General features: G+C 47.7%; 1 protein-coding gene across 1 annotated transcript; it reads right to left on the reverse strand.

Moving 5' to 3' along the window:
- Positions 1-2,522: 2,522 nt before the first annotated feature.
- On the reverse strand, positions 2,523-11,344 carry YPEL3 (yippee like 3). The gene is made up of 5 exons (XM_053266177.1): positions 11,107-11,344; positions 7,313-7,524; positions 5,014-5,057; positions 3,644-3,752; positions 2,523-3,075 (listed from the first exon to the last, which is right to left on the reverse strand). Exons 2-5 carry the CDS (start codon positions 7,427-7,429, stop codon positions 2,986-2,988), a joined length of 360 nt encoding a protein of 119 aa, XP_053122152.1. The 5' UTR covers positions 7,430-7,524; positions 11,107-11,344; the 3' UTR covers positions 2,523-2,985.
- Between the last annotated feature and the right edge of the window lie 7,165 nt (positions 11,345-18,509).

Below are 18,509 nucleotides of genomic sequence, written 5' to 3' on the forward strand. Positions count from 1 at the left end.
TTAAGAAGAGTTTGGCTCTTATGCAACTGAGAGTTTTCAAATTCTGCCAAGTGAAGGTGCTTACATAAAAAGTGGCACCCTCCATAAACTTCCGTGAGCTGCAACACCACCACAGTATGATGGTATCTAAATAACCAGCACATGGGATTTGAGCGCCCTCTTGTGATCCTCTTAAGGAAAGCAGAGAAGCTGGATTCGACGCCCAGTTCCCTCTCCTTGCCATCCTGATCTTATGGCTTAGGTGTTCTTGGTTGCAGACTTCTGTCATGGGAGAGGATGAAGGTGTATGTGGACAGCATCCTTCTCTTTGATCCTAAATGAAGGTTCGCGTGTGGCAGATGTCTTGCATTATGTGTACCTACAGTACAGGCAGGGTCAGTCTGCCTGTGGGCAATCTCTGTTGGGAGATGGGAGAGGCCACCCTCCCCACGTTTCTGTAAAGAGCCCTATCACTTGGTTAGATATGAACCAGAGCTGGAGGACCAATCTCCATTCTTTCTTACAAATGAAATCCCATTCATATGCATTTGTCCCATGGTATTCATTGATTTCAAAGGATCCTGAAATACATAGGTGCCATTATAGCTTTTTCATGGGGGGGGGTCCCCCCATTTCGTTCCTCTCCTCCGTGATTGTCTGGGTACCTCTTTCTCTTTCTGTTCTGTGTTAATTTGAAACTGATATCTGTTCTTCAGGGCTGAGAGAGCATTCATACCTCACCCTTTCTTAAGCCAGAGCCAGAACTATTCAGGTTAGTGGCAAGCACCTCCTCATGAATGCACAATTGTCAGGGCAGTATACTTCCAGTGCCTAGATGCTGGGGACAGACAGGGATGGCTTCTTGCTGTCCACTGTTAGAGACAAAACACTGGACTATATCTGATCCAGCCAGGTCAATTGTTCATCTTACATAAATGTTGGAAGGTGAGGAAATGGATCCTTTTGTTCCCTTAATTTGATTGAGGTAGGCAGTTGAAATATCATGTGGCAATTAATTTGTTCTAGTGATCATGAGGACATGCCTTAAACTATGGAGCAATTATTCCAGTCCACAGTGGGTGACTGTAAGAATTGCTGCAAAGGGCTTAGCATTACAAGATGTGGGTTAATCCATAATTAGAATTTTAATACTATAGTTGGGCAGCAGGGGGGGTCCTTGAGCATTATGGCTTAGGACAAAGGAACTGTGACTTGGCTGAAGTGGGTCACCAGGCGCGTGTGTGTGTGTCCAAGTCTTGATTTGAAGTCATGCTGTGAAAGTGCTGACAGTAAGTGCTTTTGCTGAGCACCCATACGAGAGAAGAGAACCTTGGTCTGCACAAGCCATTTGAGCATGTGTACAAGTTACACACTTAGGCATCCATACACCCAGCACCAAGAATCGACTCTGCAGCCATTAAGAGTCTGCAGGCTCTGAGGCCTGGAAGTTCTGCACCTTTTAAGGTGATGCTTCAGGTGTGGTTGGCAGCAAACCGGTGCTATGTGGCAAGCAGAAGGAAATGTGCAGCATGTGTAGAGAAATCAGTGAGAGAGGAGGAAGGCAGCAGATAGATTGGGTGGGATGGGCAGGTGTTTGCCTTGGGATTGCTGTTCTTCATCAGCAGAAGAGATTCATTGTGTTTGCATCTCCAAAAGAGAGACTGTGAATGGTGTTCATTTACTAGCCTCCCTCTCTCTTTTTTTGGAGGCTGGTTGTCTACTGTTGGATAACTGCTTTTGCATATAGAAGGCCCCCCAGGTCCCCTCTCCCTCTCTCTCTCTAGGTAGAGGATCTTAAGTTTCTGCTCTAGAAGACCTTTCTCTACCTACAGCCTGAGAGAGCTGCTGTCTCTTGGAGTAGACAGTCCGGGGCTAGATGATGAACCAGTGATCGGATCCAGGGCAGCTCCATGTGCTCATTTCCCTCCTCAGGGTGAGAATCCCAGAGTTGGGAATGGGCCGCTGCTCAGTGGTGGAGCATCTGCCTGCTTGGCATGCAGAAGGTCCCAGCTTCAACTCCTGGTGTCTTCAGACAGGGTTGTGAAAGGCTCCTGCGGGAAACTGGAGGAGGTGCCACCAGTCCGTGTAGGCAGTACTGAGCTAGATGGACCATTACCTGGACTCTGTAGAAGGCGGCTGCCTCTGCTACGTATTCCCCTCCATTCTCCTTCCTGCCCAAGTGAGAAGGGGACCTCGGCAAATGCAAAATGCCTCCTGACCAGTGTTCCCCTGTGACAGGGATCCCCAGGTGTTGCTGACTACGATAGCCTTTGGCTGGAGATGATGGGAGTTGTAGTCAACATCTAGGACAGGGAACACTGCCCATGACCCTGTGTATGGCGGGAGCAATGAGGGACGATATCTGACTCTCCCTGCGTTTGGGGCCTGTCTTCTCAAACCCCCACCCCCACCCCCAGGTCCTTATGAAGTGTTGCTGTTGGCACACAGTGGCATGGCTGGAAACAAGGCCCTGACTGCTGAAGGCTGGAGGAGCCAGTGAATCCCTTACAGGCTCCTCTCATCCAGCCAGTGGTGCTCCTTGCTTTGCATATCACTCCAATGCTTTTATTTATATATATGTATATGTATATATATATATAAAATACATACTCACACAAACTCACAAATACTGTACAACCCAACCCTTCCCATCCCCACTCCACTGTACATTTGTCCTCTTGATGTAATTTCGATACAGGCTCCCTCTGTACAACAACCCCCACACTCCTCCTCCCCCCTCCCCTGAGCCCTGCTTGCACACTGCCCTGGCCTAGGTGTCTCCTTGTGCACTGCCGCCTTCTGCCACATGAGGGCGACATGTCTGAGCCATGGGTGTGTCCTCCTGGCAGAAACTCTGCCTCCTCCTCCGCAACTCAGATGCATCTGGAGGTGATTTGGATGGCAGCCCATTGGTTGGGAAGGTAGAGGCAGGTTTCCTGGAAATTGTCATTTCTTATGCTCCACCCCACATGTCATTAGCCAAAGGTGGTGGGATGCTTCTCCTTTTCAATCCCAGCCGTTGTCCTTGATCATGTGGTTGAGTTCAATGATGTATTTCCCCTCCTTGTATTTCTGACTGGTCTCGAAGGCTTGCTCCTGTGGAACAAGAGAGAGCAAGGAGGTGGTGGAGAGAGTAGAGAGCGGCTCTTGCAGTAGGAAGCCTGGATTGTCCCCTCTGCTAAGCAGGGCTTGCCTTGGTTTGCATCTGGGTGGGTGACGACATGTGAGCACTGTCTGCTGTGAGACAGGCGTAGGCAGCCTTGGCTCTCCAGCTGTGGGCAGGCTGTGCAACTCCCATCATCCTCAGTCAATATCGACGGTGATTGGAGCTGGTGGGAGTTCCAGGCAGCGACAGCTGGGGAGCCAAAGGTTGCCCACCCGGCCTTAGGGGGTGGGGCCGTAGCTCAGTGGCAGAGCAGCGGCTTGCATGCCGAGAAGGGTCCCAGGTTCACTCGCTGGCAGCACCTCCAGGCAGGGCTGGGAAAGGAAGACTCCTGCCTGAAACCTCAGAGAAGCCGCTGCCAGTCACTGTAGCCAATCCTGAGCTAGATGGGCCAAGGGTCTGACTTGGGAGAAGGCCGCTTCCTGTGTTCCCACAAGTGCTGTCAGCTTTCTTAAAGCAGACAATTAGCTTTCAGGGAAAGGGTAGGAGGCGGAGACTCACATATTTCCATCCGAGTGTGGTCTTGCAATTCTCGCAGTAGATATCCGCAACGGCGTGCAGACCTGTCAGCAGCACCCGTTCTTCTGCTGGGCCACATCCCACATTCACTCTGTAAGCAGCGGGGAGGGGCACAGTGTTACTTGGCTCTGACAACACCCACCAGTCCTCCTCCATAGTCCCTTGTGCTGTCCTCGGCCTGAGTTTCACCTTGCCCTGAAATCGGTGGGGGGGTTGTTCCAGTAGAGACACTCAAAAGAGCAACATTACTCTGGGGATGGTTTGCCTTCAACTCAGGGAAGGGTGGGACTTTTGAGAGATACACTCTGAGGTGTTCTCAGCACTGCAGAAGCACACAAAAGCTGTAAAATTATACCTGCACCATCCTCGGGAGGAGGCCTATTGCTCTTTCATGTGGCACTAAGGTTGGTTTTTTTTAGGTGCTCTTAGTGCCTCAAAAGTACAGCACGACCAACATGAGCTCCAGCCCTTCTCCCAAGGTGGAGCAGGGGTTGCCCCTGACGTCACAATGAGTTTTGGATGCACAGTTCAAGGTTAAGGATTAGGTCCTGCCCAGCACAAATTTCTGTGTGGCTATTGTGGATAGCCAAAATTTGGGGATCCCTGTGTGTGGGTCCCAGGTTCAGTCCCTGGCCCTCGCTAGGGTGGATATCTGCAGAGCTGATGAAAAAGTGTCCTGCCAGAGACCCTAGACTGGGTTCAGGACTCATTGATACTCAGGGTTAACTTGAACACTGAGGTATCTTGACATACTATTCCTGGGCTCTTCCAGCTCACGTCTCATCCTCATGTCTATGTATACGTCCCTTGCTGTTCTTGGCTCTATTAAACTTCCCATTTTGGGGAGAAGGGGGATAGCGCAACACACCACCTCCTACCATAACTCTCAGTGCAAATCCCTCTCTCTTTTAACAAATCTGATTTGTCTCCCACCTTGCCTCGGAGGCATTTAACAATACATTTGTGAAAAACAAGGGGCACTGAGGTGATCAACCTGTGTCTGGGCTGTACCACTTCAGACTGTAGGAAAAGGCTCACATGATATAATGTTCCTATACAGAAGAAAGACAGTAAGGGTGTGTACGTTCCTACATGTAGGAAATCAGCATGTCGGGGCTGAAGGTTAGACTAGAGACTTTTTCCCTAGTATCTAGTTTTGTTTTTTGGGTGGAGAAGTATTCAGTTACGTGCAGCCTGAAGTGAGACAGCCCTGGCACAAGTTGATCACTCTGTGAGTACCAGACGTAGTCATCACATCTTGAGCCTACACTAAGACTGGGACAGAGTATAGGTGCTGCTGTGGGCCACTGCCCTTTGATCAGAGTCTGCTTCGCACACCTAATAATACTCACACAGAATTGAATAAATACGCCCGACCTTGGCTTCCTTGGAAGGACTGCAACGAGAAGGAGACAGGGAACAGTTTCAAAATAGCAAGAAGTCATTCTGGTAAGAACTAATCTGCCTACTTGCCTTTCACTATAAACTTAATTGATAATTACCATCCTCACAAGTTAGCCCACTTCAGCCTTAAATGTTCACACGTCCGCCATCTTGAATTGGGGTGGATGACATCATCACAAACTACGCCGTTGAGCCGTCCCTATGTGTCCCTACACCTGTAGCAAATTTGGTTCAAATCGGTTAGGCGGTTCACAAGTTAGCCCACTTGCGCCTCAAATGTTTATGCGTCCGCCATCTTGAACTGGGGTGGATGACATCATCAGAAACTCTGCCACTGAGGTGTCCCTATGTGTCACTCACTACAACTGTACCAAATTTGCTTCAAAACTGTTAGGTGGTGCACAAGTTAGCCCACTTGCACCTCAAACATTCACATGTCTGCCATTTTGAATGGGGGTAGATTACATCATTACAAACTAAGTCAGTGATCAGACATCCACCATCTTGAATTAGGGTAGATTACATCACAAACTATGTCATTGAGGTGTCCCTATAGCTGTAGCAAATTTGATTAAAATCAGTTAGGTGGTTCACAAGTTGGCCCACTTGTACCTCAAACATTCATGTCTACCATTTTGAATGGGGATGGATAAATCATTACAAAATACATCACTGAGGTGTCCCTAAAACTCTACCAAATTTGGTTCATATTGGTCCAGGCATTGGAAAGTTGGTGGGCAACACACATTCACACTCTCTGCCAGGTGACCTCATAAGCTTTCTTTCCTTAAGGAAAGCAGGCTAATAACAAAAACACTTCCAGAGGGATAGCTATGTTTCTGTTAAAGCAAACACAAAATAAAGTTTCTTGTGGCATCTTAGACTCAAATTCACTGTAGCATAAACCACAATATAAAGGTTGGTCTTTAAGCTGCCATAATCATTGTGTGTGTGTGTGTGTGTGTGTGTGTGTTGTTGTTGTTTTTAAAGCCCTTGAATGCTTCCCTAGGGTGACTATGTCCAGTCTCACCAGTCCTGACCAGCAGTCAGTCCCAAATGCATGTTTGCTCAATGCTCTCTGTCCACATGGCCCACAGTCCCAGCCCTGGTTTCCCTGGCTCCTCTTCTGTATTGCCTTGTTTGTTCTCTGGCTGGCTTTCAGACACACCCCATCAATACAGGATGAATTCTGTTTAATCATTAATCAGCCAGCAGCTCAAACTTGTTGACCTTGCAGGAGTTTAAGCAGAGGAGTGGGGGCAGGCAAGAAATAACAGGCCCCTTCTGAGAGAAGTGTTAAGACCTGGGGAAGTCAATACTCCTTGCTGCCATCTCAATTTCTCCTCCTCCTCCCCTGCCTTCATTCAGTTCCAACTGAGAACGCAGGGAATCTACAGTGGCTCCTATATGTTGAATTCCTGAAGTGTGATCCAGTGTGGGCTATTGGCTATGCTAGAGTGTTCGGCTAGCACCAGGGAGACCCAGGTTGAAATCTTCTCACTTGGTCACAAAGCACCCTGGGGACTGAAGGCCAGTCACCCTCTTTCAGGGGGGCAGGCAAAATACCATGCACACTGCCCCCTTCAGCGCCTTGGTGGAAGGATGGGATCCCTCCCCTCCCTTACGGAACTGCTCATGAAGTAAAGGCTTATATTCAGGCCTATATTCTGACTTAGTTGGGAAGTCGGCCTCGGGAATTTCCACGAGGTATCCTTGTCTTTTCGAAGGCTGTGGATGGAGCATTGTGCAGTGCATCAGGATGGAGATGGGTCATGCTGGAATGGTAGCAATGCATACAAATATTCAGTCTAAGAGATCAGGATTTAAATCCGGTGTGTCTGCCAGATTCTGCTCTTAGCCTTGGGTATGCCACACCCTCCCAGCTTTTGTCCCCATCTGTGAAATGTGAATGTTTTTATTGTAAAATATTTTTCTCCTGCCTCTCAAGCTTACTCTTCAAGGTGGTGTCTCTAAGTAGCCTACCTTGCAAGGCTGCTGTGGGGACAAGCAAAGGTAAAGATGGTGAAGGATCTGGGCACTTTGAAACTGCTAGGCAAATCATCCTTAGGCCTGGGATGGGGTACAACTCAATAAAGCAGAGCAGGGCTCCCCTTTTCCTGGCCCTGTCTGGCCAACTTTCCACTATGCTTCGCTTTATGCCTTCAAGCAGCACTGAGTGGGGCAAGAGCACCTTCCCTCTGCTGCTGCAAGCGCCTCTGGCAGGGATGTGCTGCCCCCCCTCTTTACCTTGGAGATGAGGTCGTCGTGGTTGGCCAGGTGGGCGCGGCAGTGCACGCAGCTGTAGCGCCTGTGGCAGTTGTCCAGGTAGGCTTGGAAGGTTTTGGGTTTGGACAGCCTCACCATGGTGGTGGGGGTCGCAAGGGGGAAAGGCCTCGCAGGAGCGTTGCGAAGAACCAGGCAGTCCCTAGAGGGCGGTGCTGTGGGCCCCCTGCAAGAGCCTTAAGAGAGAAAGGGGTTATAAGGACAGGAATGGTTCACAGAATGTGTCTGTGTGAGGGAGGGGGGAGTCGGGAGGCCTGGGTTCTGTTTCCTCGCTCTGGTGGTGAGCCAAGTTCCGTCTAACCGGTCTGGTATCTAAACAAAAACAGGACCACGTGTGCAGCTTCGCAGAGGCTCAGCCTATAATTAACCCCAGGATGTAGGTCAGCGCCGATCATCTTGTGATGAAGCAGTATTACCAGGAATAGAACCCAAGCGCCCCAGCTGCCCAAACCACCCCTCTCCAAAGCAACTTTGGTTTATGGCCACCTCCCCTTTCCAATAGCTCTGGAACCAGGGCCGCCACGCGCCAAAAAGGGAATCGACTCCCTCTGCAGGAATTCTTTGCTTTCAAGTCCCTCCATTTCTCCCCCACCAAAAGATCTAGGATATTTTCTGGCCCATTGTCAGAAGATTCCCCTCTGCTGCATGTACCTAATAAGCCCTGTTAGGAGAGAGCTACCATCCACCTTGGGAGTTGGTCTCTTCCAAATCAGACAGGTTTAAAATCTACGCTGGGAAGAATTTGGGGTTAGGGGTGGGGAAGGGTTCATATGGGGGAAATATGCAGTAGAAATAATGGGGGGGGGGGTGAAACAAGTGATAAAAGAATGCTAGAAAATGTGCAGTTGTGAAAAGATGTCAGGAGTGAGAGGTGAAGACAATGCAAGTCGTGGATGAGCGTACAGAAGGCATGCGATGATTAAAGAATGGGCGGGGGGGCTTTGTAGAAGCGGGGAGAGCTCAACAGGAGATGAACCGTGCCAACGTAATGCAATGCAAGGGCTGAGACAGATGGTGGCCGAAAAGAGGGAATGGTGTAATAGGAGGGGCAGCAGAGGAAGGCAGAAAACACTGCAAAAGCCAAATGAATGCAGGAGGAGGAGATGGAGACAAAGCCTGCAGATGAGGGGAGGGGAGAAACCATGCCGGGGAGACAGGGCTAGGGCCATGCTGCAGCGGCTTCAGTGAGTGTCGAAGGGGAGGGGCTGCGATTGGGTGGGGGGGCAGGTCTGTGGAGGATCCCTTGCAAGGAGGGCTAGAGACTTCCTTGTCGCTTGCAAAGGGAAGTGGCTGAGGTGTGGCGCGGGGGGGGGGGGGGAGAGTCTGGAGCACGACATGTGGGAGGGGGGAGCCAGAGAGGCGGTTCCTTGAAAGGGAAGCCAGCCCTATGGAGAGGGGACTGCTGAGCTAGGAAAATGGAGGCTGCCTCTCTGCAAACAACAAAAGACAGGGTGCTGATGCCATGTTCCCTGGTGCGGCAGGGGGTGGGGGCGGGCAGGGGCACATTAAGAGCGACTCTATGAAACATTTCCCCTGCAGTCCCGTATTCTTCCTAGTGGTAAGCAGGAGGACACACGAGCTATAATAGAGGAAATGAGTGAGAGGAACAAAGGAGAGGAATACAGAGGGAGACAGTGGATGTAAAGCAAGCCAGGAAAGAACGAAAGGACAGAGTAAAAGGAAGGAAGGGATCTTCCTTGATACCTGTAAAACAGCCTCATTGTTTCTTCCTGCTGCCTTGGCTACATGCACTGAGAAATGCTACTCAATCATTTTGAACAAAGTTGTTTGTCACCTTATTAGAGGACATATGGTAAATGTAATTGACATTTAGAGGGATTTAGAACCTCTTCTGTGCAGAACAGAGGACTGCCAAATGGACAATGGGAACATACTAGCTATTGTATGCCTTCATGTAGTTTAGCTAACATGGAGGCATTTGATTAACTAGAGAGACTGACCACCTGCTACATAATAATCACAAGAAAACATGCTGGGTCCAGTTTGAACACCAAATGCCTTTAAGGTATGAACAGGGGCATACCATAATAAAATGCTTCATATATTTCAACAAAGAGAGCCTCCTTAGTCTGGAAAATACAGTCTTGAAAATACAGACAATTGCATGCAAACCTGTTACAATGAGAGGAGGGATTTTCTGAAGAATGCAATCCCCATGCAATCCTTATTGGGGGTCTACTTTGCCCCCATGCTCCTGTCTTCTAGGGCACACATGGTTTAAGCCAAGAATAGATTATTGTGATGAAAGTACCAGACATAAAATATAAGTTTGGTCTTATACTATAGAAAGCATGAATCAAAGTTATCTTATGTGAACTAATATTGGTAGAATGTGATATTTAAGCTATTCAGTTCTTGGCAAAATGTGTTATGATTTATTCTCTGTGTTCTAAAATATAGGGGCTAACAGACCAGGGAGGAGCCTCTGATGAAAGCAATGGGTTGGGAAGCAAAAGGCCAGCCCGCCTTGGTCAGATGTCTTGCTTTTCTTCCCTTTGTTACATTAGTTATTAATTATGTATACTTAACAGTATCTGATCTTTATCTGTACAATAGGAAACTTTTATAATTCACTTTGGGGCGGGGGAATGGGATATCCAGTCGACATGGTTTGTGAAGGAAGGATCTGGATGCTCTAAGCTGAACATTTTATTTGGATTCTCTGCCACATGGAAATGATAGCAATTTGTTTAGGCTATAATTAGAAGGGGTAGATGATGCTGAATAATATGCCACCACTGCCATGTTAAACTTCATGTTGGTTTTGCTCAAGCAAAATGTTTTCCAGTTTTAAAAATAAATTGTTAGAATATGAATTTCATCTGTTTATACAATGTGGGGGAAATATTGGAGGGGTAAATCCATTATTTTTAATCTCCCTCTCTTTCCTCTAACACAAGAATTTTGAAAAATTGTAAACTTGATTGTGGGGCTAAGATACATTGTCCGGCTTGGAAATAAGTTATCTGAAATTTCAAGCTGAAAAAGCTATTTGTTCTCCTCGCTTTGATTGGCTATAACCTCATAATTCAGGGAAATACAGCGATTGCACTTGCTCTCACAGACTATAAAGTCACCCACCCTTCACAAATAGTCCCATAGCTGTGACTCCATTTGGTTTGGCTCAATGCCTCCAATCAATATTGAGCTGGCAGTCGTATTCTAGGGAAAAACAACACTGCCGCTGCTCCAGGCGTAAGGGCTGCCATATTACTCTGAATTAGAGGATCTAGAAAAACGATATCCCTTCATATCTATAGCTTCATCCTATCTCTGATGAAGGACATGCATATGGATCTGCCCCCGCCCCCCCCCCCAGCAAACCTCTTGCAATACAGAAGAAATGGCATACGGGAACCACAGGAGAGCACTTCTCTTACTTACTACAACCATTTTAAAGATAATTTATATAGTCGATCAGCGTACATGCAAGCATTGCCAAATAGAATGCAGAATATAGTACCAATATTTGTTGTAAGGATGGCTAAGATGATCAGCTGGTGGGATATATGTAATCCCTTGTTATTTACCAAACCGATTCGTGTCATGGTAGCAAACTGGATTATGTCTTGACATCACAACTAGGTGCTCACAATCGTCCCTACCGCCAGGTATCTTTATGCACAACTTTTATGAGCGGCAACAAGGGGGCGGGGGGGCAGGTTTTGTGGCACCTAAAGACGAGCAGGCTTATTGTAAGCTTCTGTGGCTAGAGCCCCTTCCCACCGTAGCCTCACCTGGCAGACGAGAAACGCAGAAGGATCGCGTCTTCTGATGGAGCCTCCCAGCTCTTCCGATGCCTGTCTAGGCCAGGGCGCGGGGATTGGTGCAGCTCTTGGGGAGGGGAGACACCCCACGGAGAGACCTGTGGCCCCCCAGAAAAGGCTCCAGCTGGAAGTCTAGACTTCCTCTTGTTTACAAACCAAAGCCGAGAAACAAAGGTGTCTCCTCCCCCTTTTTCTTTCCCTCCTCCTTTCTGCGGGCTTTCCCCTTTGCTCCTTCCTCTTTCTTTCCAGCCAATGAGAAGGAAGTATGCAAATAAACTGCAGAACTTTTCCAACGGGAGGGGACGTCTGTCGAGGAAGCACATTCTGTGGCACGTAGAGAGTGGGAGGAGAAAGCGCCAGACCTGGGCTTGCGCTGTGTGGACAGCAGTCGAGAGACCGCGCTGAGACATTTGAAATGAGGATGTCCATACTGTAGTAGGCCTGATCAGAGCATGGTTTTCCTGAGAACAAAGAGCAGAGCTTCCAGAGCAGAGGATGCCCCTTTCCGAGGGGCAAAAACAAGAGTCAGTATCATTTTAAAGAACAAAAAATTTATTGCAGGGTAAGGTTTTGTGACAAGGTTTTGTAAGTTTTCATGGATGGTTATGATCTAGAATATTTACTGCTTTTCAGTGAAAAAGTCCACAAAGCACTTTACATAGCAAAAGGAACAAGAAGATGCTTCCCTGTCCCCAAAGGGCTGACAGTCTAAAAAGAAACATAAGGGAGATGCCAGCAACAACCACTGGGAGGAACGCCCTTCTGAGCTGACTAGAAGGAAGTAACTATCCCCCTGCTAAATATAAAAGCCACCACTTTAAAATGTGCCTCGTTGACCAGTTAGCAGGTACTAGAGCATCAGATCTATGAAGTGTTATCCTCAACTTGGCAGGTATTCATTCATGGATATAAAGGAAAAAAGAAATGATAAATAGTCTATGTACAGTCTAACAATTCTATATCAAGCTTAAATGAATAGGAATGGACTCTCCTTAAGAATTTCTCTACTAAAGCAAGCTCAAGATTGAAAAGAAGATAATTCAGACTTGGTGCTAACAAGCCCTAAATAATTACATTTTATCCTATTCTTTCTCCTCAAGTTGACATGCATGCTCCCCCCCCTTCCCCCCCTCACAACAGCCCTGTGAGGTTGGTTAGGCTGAGACAATGACTGATCCAAGATCACACAATGAACTTTTATTACACTTTTTTCATCTCTTCCTCCAAGGAGCAAAAAGTGACACATATGATTCCCCCTCCACCTGTTTTACAGATCTCACAACAGCCCTGTGAGGTGAATTAGAGTAAGTGTGTGTGACTGGCCCTAGTCCAATACTCTAACCAGTACACCATGCTGCTGCTACAAATATGCTGGCTATCCCTAGGTGAACTGCCTTTGTGTTCTTAGGCAAGCCACCCTCTCAGTCTCCCATCTGCAGTGTGAAGAGGGTGATACATACTGGCTGACAGTCTAATGCTGTGCTTGCTCAACAGCAAAGTGGCACTGGTGCAAGAAGATCGCATTGCTCTGCTATATCATGGGGATTTTCAGAAATGCACGGTTGCACAGAAGTCCCCTGCAAAATTTATGAAGCATACCACAGGTTGCACAAATGAAAACATGTTTCTGCTTGCGCAGCTCTCACCTGGAACACAAACTCCAGAGTTAGTGCAACTAGTTCTTTTGCAAGCAAAGCATTTGTCCGGATGGTGACCACTTACCCCAGGGTGGTTAGGAGTATATCAAGATAGTATGTGTGAAATGCTTTGTGCATGCCCAAAGGGCTGTGCAAATGCTAATGTTTAACTGCAAGGAAAGGCAAAACAAGAACTGGAGAGCCATTGCTAGCCTACAGTGGATAATGCTGACTGGGTGGGGTGGGGTGGGCAGTCTGACTTGAAATAAGGAACTGTATTCCTATGACTAACTGTGTGGAACCTACAGTTAATTTGGTAACTAGGTCAATTTCTTCCTGTCTGCCACTTTACCTTAACCCATGTTCATAGAAATTAGGGTATGCTCTGGTGCAGTGGGGAAATGTCTAGCAGGCCAGAGGTTGCCTGTTCGAATCCCCACTGGTATGTTCCCCAGACTATGGGAAACACCTATATCGGGCAGCAGCAATACAGAGAGATGCTGAAAGGCATCAACTCTGCATGGGAGATGGCAATGGTAAACCCCTCCTGTATTCTACCAAAGACAACCACACATAGGGCTCTGTGGTCGCCAGGAGTTGACACCGACTGGACGGCACGCTTTACCTTTACCTCTGCATCTTATTATCTGTGAAAGTTTTCACCACCTGAAACAGGTTTGGTCTTTGAGGATCCCAGATCCCTTGGCCTACTTGCTGCAGCAGGTTAAGAAACATAGACGTTAAGCCACAAAACCACTGTTTTGGATTTGGCTGTCAAATTTGGCATTGTGAACTTTGGCCTTGACAGATCCTGAGAGCTTCCAGCTCACTCTGTGAAGGAATTGTCCCTGCTTTGGTATTTGCTCATAGGATCAATATTGTTATGCCTATATGCCTGTTCGTTGCCAGCAACTGCTAGCCAAGTGTGGGTTACACCCAAGCTGATTGGAGCTTACACTAATTTGGATGGATTCTTCTATGTTCATTTGTGTTTGGCATAGCCTTGTGGCACGTGGACTGCGATCTCTTGCATCACTTGGGCTTTCTGGCCTTACTTTGTGTTTGTGGGTGGGGGAGAGACAACAAAAACACTCTGTACTCAGAGTATATCTACCCACGCGAATGTCCGGTTCATATGCCTGATGAAGTGGGCACTGGCCCACAAAAACCTGTGCTGCAATAAATATATTAAGGCGACAGGTTATGAAAACAGGAAGAGCCTTGCTGAATCACCCTCTCTTTCTCCACCACACGTGTGTGCACACAGCAGCGGACTCCCTGATGGAGCAGTCTGGGGTAGGCTGCCCTTCTCAGTGGGCTGCTGCGCTGAGGTCAGCATGGCTGAGCGGTGGGGGCAGGGCAGCCTACCCTGGGCTGCTCCATCAGGGAATCTGCTGCTTCGTGTACACATGAGCGATGGAGAAATCGAGGGTGCCACCAGGTTGAGGGGTGGGTGACCTGAACACGGGCTGTCTATGTCCTCCCTGCACCACTGTCCAGCACCCTGTTTCCTACAGTGGTCCACCAGATACCTCTTGAAGCCAAACAACCAGGAGATGACATGTCTCCTCTCCTGCTGTTGCTCCCCTGCAAATGGTGTGCAGAGGCCTCCTGCCTCTGTACCTGGGTGTAGTCTATAGCAGGGATTCTCAATGTTGGGTCCCCAGTTGTTATAGGACTTCAACTCCCATAATCCCTAGCCCCAGTGGCCTTTGGTTGAAGATTATGGGAGTTGAAGTCCAATAACATCTGGGGATCCAGCTTTGAGAATCCCTCATCTATAGCCATCAAGACTAGTAGCCATTGTTAGGCCTGAGCCAGATCTCCATGAATTTGGCTAAGCCCCTTTTAAGTAGCCTATAGCCCTCAGAACTAGTAGTCACTGATAGGCCTGTCCTCCATTAATTTGTCTAAGCCATTCAAGTTGGTGGCCATCACCACATCCTGCGACAGAGAATTCCATAGATTAATTATGTGCTTTGTGAAAAAGTACTTCCTCTTGTCGGCCCTACATTTCCTGGCAGTCAGTTTAATGGGATGAATCCTAGTCCTAATAAGAACATGAAAGGAGCCCTGGTGGGTTCAGGCCCAAGTTGGTTTATGTGACTCAGTCTGTTGCAGGGGCAGGGCCTTGTAGATTCCCTGGTTAGGACATGGGTGGCGGGGGCTCATCTGTTGACCATGTGGGGTCTTCTTCCAGCCTGTTTGTCTTCCATTCCTTCTTCTCTGTGAACCCATTATAAACAAGATGAGACCTGATAGAGGTCTCTAAAATCATGCATGGTGTGGAGAAAGTGGATAGAGAGAAATTCTTCTCCCTCTCACATAACACTAGAACCAGGGGTCATCCCATGAAATTGATTACCAGGAAATTTAGGATCAGCAAACGGAGGTACTTTTCCACACAGCGCATAATCAACTTGTGGAATTCTCTGCCACAAGATGTGGTGACAGCCAACAACCTGGATGGCTTTAAGACGGGTTTGGATAACTTCATGGAGGAGAGGTCTATTGACGGCTACTAGTCGGAGGGCTGTAGGCCACCTCCAGTCTTAGAGGCAGGATGCCTCTGAGTACCACTTGCAGAGGAGTAACAGCAGGAGAGAGGGCATGCCTGTAGGCTTCCAGCAGCATCTGGTGGGCTACTGTGTGAAACAGGATGCTGGACTAGATGGGCCTTGGGCCTGATCCAGCAGGGCTGTTCTTATGATGGAACATGGCAAGAATCCCAGGATGATCAGGCACCATGTGCGTAATTGGTCCCCCTTTCATGTGGAGGGTGCCTATAATTCCCTCTCCAATAGGCTGTCAGTTTCCTATGTACTTTGGCGACATAATATCATTTTAGGGTAGTCGTGTTAATATGTTGCAGCAAAAATAGTGGGTCTTGTGGTCTTCAAAAGAACCGATTTATTGTAGCAGAAGGATTTGTGGGCTTGAGTCCCATTCATGGACATCAGCAGAAGGCATCTCATCAGTGGTGGTTCTTACCTGAGGGCAGAGTGGGTGGCCGCCCACCTGAAAATATCTCCTCTGTCTGTCTTGTGTAACCATTTCTCTGTCTGGCTCACTGCCTCCTTGTCTGTGCCTTTTTCCTGCCTACAGCCTGGTCCCAGTGTGTACGTGGGATGGGTAACTGTACCAGGATTTTGTAAATACCAATAGGAACCCACAGAGTTGTTCAGATTTGAATACTAATGAGGCAGGAGCCAATTATGAGGCTTGCCTTATTTTCAAAAGGTGGGCAGAGACTGAGCACCAATCAGAAGGCATCATGCTGATTGACAGGTTTTTCTCTGGATTGTGACCAGTATCTGTAACATATGTCCACTGGTGGTTATAGTTCAATGGGCAAGGGGTAAGGAAGTGATCTCTATAAAAACCACTTGTTGCTTGCTAGGATGGACCCCCAGGCTAAGTGGTGAGCGGGCAGAGAGTGGCACCCAGTTGTTCAGCAGTCATGGAGTAGGCTCAGGGTGTCCCCAAGCATCTTTGCTTCCTATGGTGTCCTCTAAGTTACAGGAGATGGTTCATAGCTGCAGCAAGCATCACTGAAAAACCTGTGGTCTTTCTGGTTTTTTTATGTATGCATTTTTGAAATAGGCAGGCAGATATGCCCTTGTAACTTCGGAAGGCATTTGTTCTCCACTTTTGTAGCTGATCTTTGCTTTATCTGTGGCTTATATAGACTTATTTACTTTTACGTGTATAGTCTGTGCTCCTCCAAGAAGCCCAGAGTGGTGCACATGGCTTCATTTATCCTCCCAACAGCCCAATGAGGAATGTTATGCTGAGAGATAAGTGACTGTCCCAGAGCCAGCCAGTGAGTTTCAGGGCTGAATGGGGATTTGAACTTGGATTCCCCCAGTCTAGTCCAGCACACTAACCACTGTACCACTCTGGCTCACAGACAGACATAATCAGGAAGACAGAGCCGCCCTGGTGATTTCAGAATGCATTTACTCTCCACAGAAGCAGCCTTTTGTCGCTAGTCTGTGCGTTACTTGTGGCTTGTACAGTTCTATGTGAGTGTGTGTGATATGTCATGTTAGATACAATTCTACACACTACTGTAATCCTGTTAAGTACTATAAAGGGACAGATGTTTTCCATATTTCTCTGTATCTCTGCTGATGAGCAATTGAGGTGTGTGTGTGGGTGTGGATTTTGATCCCACTCATTAGCTACAAATCTGCACTTTGCCAGTTATTGCTAAGGACCCGCCTAGTCCTGGCTCTGCCTGCACAGCAACCCACAATTGGCTCCACCTCTCACAATCTGTGGCTCCACCCATCACCTCCCCCCCCGCCACTCCGCAGTCACCCAGGAACCACCAGCCACCACTGCATCTGATGAAGTGGACTCTACTGCAAAAGCCTGTGCTACAATAAATCTATTAATCTTGAAGATGGCATGAGGCTCTTTATACCGTGTTTCCCCGAAAATAAGACAGTGTCTTATATTAATTTTAGCCCCAAAAAATGCACTAGGGCAATTAGTGGTATATCAGAAATTACTGCTAGGTCTTACTTTCGGGGTATGTCTTATTTTCGGGGAAACAGGGTAGTACTGACTGGGCAATAAAGTGAACCGAAAGTATGGAACGGGATGAAACTGAGTGGGTACAGAATCAGCATTGTCCTGTGGATTAAAGGCAGGCAGGTATAAGAAAATGAGTATCAAAAGGGAGAGATATGGAGGATCTCTTCCTTTAGTATCCAATTAACTGGAGTCAATGCTCAGCTGGAGAACCTGTCTTACAGTGCTTAATTCACTATAAACAATAGTAGAGATGCCTTTGAGCTTGTGCAGAATGTTTCTCTGGTCAGTTGGTAACTGTATCTGTACCCTGTGCATCTAGAGCTGAAACTAGGACTTGAGGTTTGCAGATCAGAAAAGTGATGGTCACACTGGCTTCAGGACTGGGTAACTCATTCTGGAAGTTGAGCATTGCTGTGAATCAGGTTTTGTAGCAGGGACATCTTGATAGAAAGAGTGTTGGTGATGTTTAGTCTAATAGTAGACCGACAATATGACCTGACCTATGCATGTAGCAAAATGAGAGGGTGATGAGGCTGCAGAGTCCTCCTGGGGTGGCAGAATGGACTGCACCACTTCAAACTGTGGGTGGGAGATCATATTTGTTTAATACTTCCCTATGTAAAAAAACTAGAACCAAAAACCTCCCTGCAAGTAGAAAGCCGGCACAGCAGGAAGTAGGTTGGGTTGGACCCTCTCTCTTAGATGCCTCAGCCTTTAAGCTGCAGGGTTTTTTTTAATAGCGAGGGGGGGGCGTGCTTTAAAAATGGCATCTCACACTTGCAGTCTGATGTGGTATAGACATTCTACCACATTGATTATGTGTTTGCATGCCGAAAGTCTCAAGTTCAGTCCCTGGTGGCATCTCTAGGTAGGGCTGGGAAAGGCTCCTGCCCGAAACCTTGGAGAGTGCCAGTCAGTGTAGACAATACTGAGCTAGATGGATCAATGGTCTGACTTGATATAAGGCAGCTTTCTGTGTACCACTGCATGCTAAGGTAGACCTAATCCCAGGCCAGATTTGAAAGAAGAGAATCTAGCAAGGGCTGAACATTTCCATCGCCTTTGGCCACCCTCAACACTCAAGATGATTTGGGAGAATCCACAGAGGTGCACCTAGGTAATTTTGGAACCTGGACCTAAAGGCCTTTGGAGTGCCCACCCCACCCCCCGCAAATTAAGCATCATCATGCTCTG

Source organism: Hemicordylus capensis, chromosome 6 (assembly GCF_027244095.1).
Source record: "Hemicordylus capensis ecotype Gifberg chromosome 6, rHemCap1.1.pri, whole genome shotgun sequence".
Taxonomy (NCBI): domain Eukaryota; kingdom Metazoa; phylum Chordata; class Lepidosauria; order Squamata; family Cordylidae; genus Hemicordylus; species Hemicordylus capensis.